Below are 8,433 nucleotides of genomic sequence, written 5' to 3' on the forward strand. Positions count from 1 at the left end.
CTTAACAATCTTTGCCAGGATACTATTCACTGTACGAATGCTTCGCTCCGACACTCCATCTGACTGAGGGTGAAACGGCGTCGTTTGCGTGTTCAAGATCTCAAAGAAAGAGCATATCTCCTGGATCATTTCAGCTGTCAGGTTCTTTCCTTGATCATGGTGTATTTGTTCTGGAGCTCCATGCCGAGGAATCCAACAGGCAAATACTTTCTTAGCAATGGTCTCAGACTTCTGGTCTCTAATTGGGTACAGTTCAAGCCACTTGGTGAAATGATCAACCATGACTAAACAGTGCCGGTATCCTTGAGAGCTCAGTGGGTATTCCACAATATCCATTGTCACCAGCTCTCCTGGACGGCGAGGGACGATCGGATGCAGTGGAGCTCTTCTTGAAGGAACCGAGTTTTTCCTCTCCTGGTAAGGCAAACAGTTCCGACACCATTCCTCTATATCCAGTGACACGGACGGCCAGAAAAACCTCTCTTTGACCCTAGCAGAAGTCTTGGCTGTTCCGAAATGACCCAGCTTGTGGTGCATCATTTGAAGGGCCCTTGATGTAAGATTTCACGGGATAACTATTTGCTCTGAGCCAGATCGTCATTGCAACTATGTTTGAGAATGCCATCCTTCCCCACACTCAGTTTAGGCAACTCCGTATAAAAGAACTTAAGCTCCATATCATCCACATTCATAACTGTCCTGTTGCTTTCTGACAAAGTCGAGGGACCATGCTTCCTATGTGTCGGCCTTTACTCCTTGGACTCTACTTAAGGCATCTGCAACTGTATTCTTACTTCCTGCAATGTGGTGAACTCTGCATTGGAACTCCCTAAACTTGTCGACCCATCTCCACAACCGTCCACTGTGTTCCTTGGTTCGGGTGAGAAGCCACTTTAAAGACTCGCGGTCAGTGAACAAGTCAAACTCACGTCCAAGCAAATATGGTCGATTGGCTTTCAGGGCCTCAATTACTGCAAGGCATTCCTTTTCCGTAGTTGAATAATTGCATTCGGCCTTGTTAAGTTTCCGCCCTCCAAAAGCCACCGGTCTTCTACCCCCACTGATATCAGACTGCTCTAGGACAAAACCAATTGCTTTGTCAGATGCATCACAAGAAACCATGAAACGTCCCTGTCTATCTGGAAGTTTCAAAGTCACTGAAGCACACAGAATTTCCTTAAGCTGTTTGAAAGCACTTTCACATTGAGATGTCCATAAAAATTCCGGTTTGTTCAGGAGTTCATGAAGTGGAACTGCAATGCGTGCGAAACCCTTCACAAACCGTCTCCAAAATGTACAAACACCAAGGAACCGGCGAAGTTCTGCTTCATCTTGAGAGGTCTTCCTGGCACTTCCTGGCAAACTGGCACTTCTTTCCAGATAACTTAAACCCAAACTTCCTGATAGTTTGCAACAACCCCTCAACACCTCTTAAATGTTCCTCAAAACTAGAATGGAAACAAATTACATCATCCAAGTAGGCCATAACATCTTCAGTGTCCAACACTTGAAGCATGTCCTCAATTACTGCCTGGAACGTTCCTGGTGCTCCTGCGAGACCGAACGGTAAGCGACAATACTGAAACAATCCAAAGGGTGAAACAAAAGCAGTCTTGTACCTGTCCTCAGGAGCCACCTCAATCTGATGGTAGCCAGAGACAATGTCAATTGTAGTGAAAAACTTGACATCGGCTAGCCGCTCCAGTGTTTCAGTCATGTTGAGAAGAGGATAACTGGCTACCCTTGTAGCTTCATTTAATTTCCTGTAATCGACACATATTCTCAGATCCCCCGAAGTTTTCCTCACAATGACCAGGGGACTAGCCCATTCTGAGGTGGATTTCTCAATAATCCCATCTTCCAACATAGCTTTCAAATCTGACTTGACTCCTTCTTGGTACACAAAAGAGACTCTACGAAGCTGCTGTTTGACTGGAGTAGCACCTGCTTTCAGGGGGATGTTATACTGCACCCCTTCGGAATATTTCCCAATGTCACGTTTACCCTTTGAAAAAACATCAGCATAACAAAGCGGTAAATTTTCGAGTTGTTCTTTCTGAACACCATTAATGTCTGTCAAGTCAATGCCAAGTTCCTCCAAATTTCCGTTAGGCAAGTCACTTTTGACATACGACACGGTTGGGCAATCAGTTCCCGAAGCACGGTTCAAAGGTTCTGAACAGTCATCAATGTCAGAAAGAATCCCAACTTTCTGGTTCTTGAACAGCATCACACTCTTATCAGACAAATTAACAGCTTTCGCCCAAAACCCTCCATTCTTGTCACCATCGACAACAGTTTTCGACAACAACACCCTACCAGGGGCTCTTGTGGACTCGAACAGCCCAGTTCTGCTGTCTTCATCCTTAGTCCGCATAGGAATCAGGACCTGATGTATTGCACGCAATTCTACTGTGCACCTGGCCACTACGGGAGAATAGTTCTCAACCAAAACATTACTGCATTTGCGATGATCAACTAGGGGTATTTTCCAATCATCTAACCACAGAGCACCACCTCGAATCCCCCAAGAACTCCTGTGATGACTCTCAATGAAATCTGCTCCTAGCACAGAGTCCCTGAGGTTATCAACTACGAGAAATTTCCACTGCGTTTGAACACCCCCCAGCTCTAACAGTACTTCTGCTTCCCCACGAACTGTAATGGGCTGGTGTGTAATTGAAACAGGAGAGACTTGTGAATCCTTGACTGCCAACCCAGGAGTACTTGAAGATATCAGGCTCACTTCAGCACCAGTATCAACTAGGAAAACTGACTTCTCTCCATTCACAATCCCCTCAACATAATAACTCTTCCTACCTGCAGCCTTAACTTTGTGTACAGTGTTAACAGTAAGAGAACGGTATGGGTAGTTGACCCCTTTACTTGCATTTAGGGCTGGAGACGGGATCCTCGGCCAGCCCCGCTTTCGTTTAAAGGTGGACAGCTACGGGCCCAGTGACCACGGCCATTGCAGACTCTGCAAACATCAGCAGGCTTTGGTCCAGGCCTCTGCCTACCGGTCCGTTTATACCTCCCCTCCGTACTGCTGCAGACATTGGGCCTTGGGAGCTCCTTGCAAACTGCTCTAGCTTCTGTTCCACTGCCCTACTCACAATTTCCTCAAGGTCACTGAGCTGGTTGGTAGCACTTGAAGGATTGTCAACTCCACTTGTTTCACTTACAGAAGCTACCTTTGACACTCCACCACTCTCCTCCTCTAGTGTGGCAATCCTTTTGACAACGGTTTCAACTGGAGTACGCAGAAGATCGTCTTGCCTGATCAATATTTCCCTTTGTTCCTTCTTGAGACCGTTAACAAATTGACATAACACATCTTCAGCCTTCCTTGCCTCATAATACTGAAGAGCGCCGATTTGTTCGTTGTGTTTCCTTTTCTGTACTGCAGATGGGCTTTCTGGTAGTTCATCGACTGTACGGGGCGCATAGGCTCTGTCGTAGGCCATTCGCAGATCGGCCAGGTACGAATGAAGTGGTTCACCGTCTCTACGGATCCTGGAATTAAAATCCCTCTTGTATTTCAACAAGGCCAGTCCTCCCTCGTATCTCTGCTTCAAAGCCTTGGACAATTCGCAAAAACTCTTCTTCACACACGCCGACTGTTGGTGAGAAAAGGCTTTTGCATCGTCTTTCAAATACACAGCCAAGTACTGGCCTGCTTTCTCGTCCGTCCACTCGTTAACTGTCACGTAGATCTCGAAGTCCCGTAGAAATTCACGCACATCTTCTTGCACTGAAAATTTCGCTTCAGGCAGAACTACTCGGTGCGTTCCCATATCGCTGCCACCAGTGTAATAAACGACGGACGAAGACTAAAACTAAGAAGGCATTTTATTAAACTAGATACGATCGGATAATCGTGGCTCTCACACTCCTGGGCTACCGCGCCTAGCTTGGTAACCATCACTTGGCACTAGGTACTAGACCTACAAAGGTAAAACAAGGATTACATCTTCTTTGGGGAACTGTGAGAGTAGGTTCTGAAGGCCTGTCCTTGTGTTTGTTCAGTACATCCACCTCTCATTTTGAAGCAAGTAATTCTTAAGATCAGATAGAGTCGACTGCAATAAAGTGGATTTTGAATAGATGCGTAAGCAACGATAGGTCAGTGTTCGGATTAGATTGATCTTATACTTTCTGGGAGTAAAGGAGTCTCACTTGGTGTAAAGACCAGTGAAAGTCTTTTTATGATGTACGGTAGTTGAAAATGTGTTGTGATCATGCTTGATACAGACATCCAACAATGGGATCTCTCGGTTCTCTTCAAGTTCCATGGTGAATTTGATGTTGGTATGTCTCCTGTTGAGAAAATCTAGAAATCTGGAAGCGGTGTCTTTACCGTCTTTGTCTTTGCAGCGTCTAAGTAAGTTATATTTCGACCAGCATGCACATGCATAACCAAGCTTGCGATTATTTTTCCGCTGTCCATTTTGATAAGAACAAGGCCTTTGTGAGTTAGTTTAAAGTCCCTGGAACTCGAAAATATGCTCTAAGCTCTTGGAAATCAAGTCTAAGTAGGTCGAAATCAAAGTTTGCGCAGCTCGGTCTCTGCTTCTTTGAAGTGTCTGAGTAAGCTATATTTAACCAGCATGCACATAACCAAACTTGCGATTATTTCTCCCCTGTAAATTTCGATGAAGAACAAGGATTTTGCAAGTTAGGTTTAGGTACCTGGAACTCGGAAATATGGTCCAAGCTCTTGGAAATCAAGTCTAAGTAGGTCGAAATCAAAGTCTGCGCAGCGCGGTCAATGCTTCTTTGAAATTTCTGAGAAACCTATTTTTCGGCCGGCATGCACGTAACCAAGCCTGCGATTATTTTTCCCCTGTCGATTTTGACAAAAGTCAAGGCTTCTGCGAGTTACTTTTAAGTTCTTGGAACTCGCAATTACGCTCCACGCTCTTGGAAATCAAGTTTAAGTAGGTCAAAATAAAAGTTTGCGCAGCCCGGTCTCTGCTTCTTTGCAGTGTCTGAGTAAGCTGTATTTCGGCAAGCATGCCCATAACCAAGCTTGCGATTATTTTTCCCCTGTAGATTTCGATGAAACACAAGGATTTTTCAAGTCAGTTTCAAGTAACTGGAACTCGGAAATATAGTCCAAGCTCTGGGAAATCAAGTCTAAGTTGGTCAAAATCAAAGTTTACGCAGCCCGCTGTCTGCTTCTTTGCAGTTTCAGAGGAACTTATTTTTCGGCCAGCATGCACATAACCAACCTAGCGATTATTTTTCCGCTGTCGATTTTGACAAAAGATAAGGCCTTTGCAGGTTAGTTTCAAGACCATAAAATTCGCAAATATGCTCCAAGCTCTTTGAAATCAAGTCTAAGTAGGTCAAGCAGCTAGGTCTCCACTTCTTTGCAGTGTCTGAGTAGTCTATATTTCGGCCAGCAAGCATATAACCAAGCTTGCGATTACTTTTTCCCTGTCGATTTCGGAGACAAACAGGGCTTTGAAAGTTAGTTTCAAGTCCCTGAACTCGGAAATATGCTCAAAGCTCTTAGAAATCAAGTCTAAGTAGGTCAAAATCTAAGTTTGCGCAGTGTCTTTGCAGTGTCTGAGCAAGCTATATTTCGGCCAGTATGTGCATACCCAAGCTTGCGATTATTTTTCCAGTGTCGATTTTGACGAACGACAAAGGCTTTGCGAGTTACTTTTAAGTCTCTGGAACAGGGAAATATACTCTAAGCTCTTGGAAATCAAGTCTAAGTAGCTCAAAATCAAAGTTTTGCGCAGCCCGATATGAAATTCTCATCTACGACAAAGTGCTCAATAGCTGAACTTGAGCTGGAATAACAGTAAAAACTCAAGAGCTAGGTTATATGGTCATTTAATCGCTACTCCGAGTTTCATGCCTCATGCGAGGCAATCATCAGGCGACTGCCAGAAAAAACGGTTACATTCAAAGATATTTGAAAATACATAACAATACAATTACATACTAGATGTGTTGCGTGTCACGTGTCGCGTCACGCGGGATCTTAATCGCTAATTAGATGATAACATTTTTCAGCAAGAATTTCCTAGCATGTCTGCAACACGATGCAAGCTCATCTCTGCTGTTCAGAGTTGACATTTCCGGTTTACATAAGATGAAAAATTTCTCCCACAAACACAAATTACATCTCTTGGTAACATTCGAATAAGACCTAGCCTGTTTAACTCTGCGCCACTTGATGTCATACTTAATGTTCTGATCTTTCAGGCTCGATATGTATTTACTTAGTTCAGTAGCATGTTTGTATCGCTCATTTCGAAAAGAGGCTCTCCGAAATATCGTCTGATAAAGAATGCTTCGATAACGCTAAGGGCGTCTATCAAGAAGCGCTTAACAAAAGCGGATACAACTACAACCTATCATTCAATGCCCCACCGAACCAGACACCTCGCCCACGAATAAACAGACTACGAAACATCCTGTGGTTCAATCCACCATACAGCAAGAACGTGGAAACAAACGTCGGTAAATGCTTCCTTTCACTTATTGATAAGCACTTCCCCAAATCTAACCCACTTCATAATATTTTTAACCGTAGCACACTCAAATTAAGCTACAGCTGCACGGGTAACATCAAAACAATCATATCTAACCATAACAAAGCTGAAATTAACAAATCCACACGTACTAATGACCAAACGAAAAATTGCAACTGCCGGAAATCTACCACGTGTCCCATGGATGGAAATTGTAGCATGGAAAGCGTAATTTACCAGGCCGAAGTCATCACACCAATCACGAAAGGTGTAGTAGTGTGTGCATCCATACGAGGCCCTGGCTACTTCTCAGGTCTGTGTCTCGATGCCCTTCTTTCTAGGGCCACCTCTTCTGAAGCAGAAGAACCAAAAGCTTTGATTTGGCTTCTATATATGTAGTATATTTAAAAATTTGATCACTGCTCGTGCTCGCGAAAATACACGCTCTGCTCGCATGCTCGCAAATTATCGCAAAGACCATTCGATACCGTAATCGTGTCTCTCTTGGACAATCATGTGATTTGGTGAGCGTATGTCATCATGATGACTGGCTTGCTTAGAGTAGTAGAGCACTCTGCCTTCAAATAAAATAGCTCTTGTGTTTTGTCCTCATAAGTCAAAACAGTCGACAAGGGACAAAAGTCCTGACGGCAGTAACAACACTTTGTTCAAAGTTAGAAAAATGCAAGCGGCCAAGGAGCAAGAAGTACACTCAAGTCGCCGAGAACTAGGTGGGGTGGGGTGGGGGGAGGGAGCAGTCGCATTTTGTACTGGGACCTGCTGGACAATCCCACTCATGTTAGCTTTTGCTGTCAAAATTTAAGGTTTGGTTTAGAACGCATTAAATGGAAAGAATAAATAAACTGAACATTCAAAATATACAAGAGAAGTCATTATAAATGGTTTGTGTTTTACGGTATTCACTGATCTGTTATTGAGATAGCTTAAGATGAACTCGTCGTAGACCGGACGTTGTACTGGAATAGTAGGATTTATAATGACAAACATTGATACAGCTCAGAAGAATTCACAGTCAGGGTCAACGGGTTATAATTATCGCCTCTTAGTTCTTTCCCGCCTCCCTCCAAACAAAAGGGATTATTATTTATCGACCTTGCGGTATTCCTTATCATCTTTTTAAATGCGTTGCAGAGTGGTTATAAATAAATCATGTAATAGATCATCAATGCTTGGTTACACGAGAATAGTTAAAGTAAACACGGTATTGATGGCTTTGATAAACCGTAAGCAAAGTTATTCAGGCACATCAGAATGTTTTTATCTGTGCGGTGAAAAACATGCCCTGTTTAATTAAGCTCGTAACAAGTTTTCTAAAAGACGCTTGCAAGTTAATAGAACTACTTGTCCTCTTGGAATTATTCTCGTGCTTTGAGATCCAAAACAAAACTAAGAAAGGAAGGATAGGCGCAAGAGCTGCGTCCATTTAGTTCAAAAGCACGTTTTATTTAAAATCATTTTCTTTTAGCTAAGTTTATGGCTTTCTGACGTGACCCCAAATATGACCATTGTTATTAAAATGCAATTGATCTGTCGTCGACGACTTTCGTTGCATAATGTAGCTAGGCTATTTGTGTAACATATATAATTCTCTTTGCACACCTGCTATATATTAAAATAAAAGAGAGAAGAAAGATTGAGGCAGACTAGCAAAGAAATGTTATTAGTAAGAGCCCCTTCAACAAAATGGAGTGAACAAAAGAATTAAAGAGATCGGAAATTCGTTTCCGTGTGTTATTTTCACACTATTAAAATAAAATTGAGACGCACTTTAATTCAGTGGGAAAGATTGAAGAAACAAAAGAATGCGAGTCGACTATTCGAGAGCGAATAATCTACTTGAATTGTTTTAGCTTGGCGTTCAAAACTCGAACCAAATTATCTTCACAGACCACTTCGAAAACACAAAGAAGTGGCCGTCATT

General features: G+C 43.0%; 1 protein-coding gene across 1 annotated transcript; it reads right to left on the reverse strand.

Annotated features, from left to right (window-relative positions):
• Positions 1 to 2,933: 2,933 nt before the first annotated feature.
• LOC149101365 (uncharacterized) lies at positions 2,934 to 3,820 on the reverse strand. Its single transcript, XM_089275787.1, has one exon. The coding sequence runs from the start codon at positions 3,795 to 3,797 to the stop codon at positions 2,934 to 2,936; it is 864 nt and encodes a 287-aa protein (XP_089131913.1). The 5' UTR covers positions 3,798 to 3,820.
• Between the last annotated feature and the right edge of the window lie 4,613 nt (positions 3,821 to 8,433).

The sequence above is a fragment of the Orbicella faveolata genome, unplaced genomic scaffold (assembly GCF_042242905.1).
Source record: "Orbicella faveolata isolate gen_17 unplaced genomic scaffold, um_ofav_v1 contig_4, whole genome shotgun sequence".
In the NCBI taxonomy this organism is placed as follows: domain Eukaryota; kingdom Metazoa; phylum Cnidaria; class Anthozoa; order Scleractinia; family Merulinidae; genus Orbicella; species Orbicella faveolata.

Excerpts from the sequence above, each read along its gene's own strand:
- LOC149101365 (XM_089275787.1), bottom strand. The coding sequence starts at position 3,797 with ATGGGAACGCACCGAGTAGTTCTGCCTGAAGCGAAATTTTCAGTGCAA.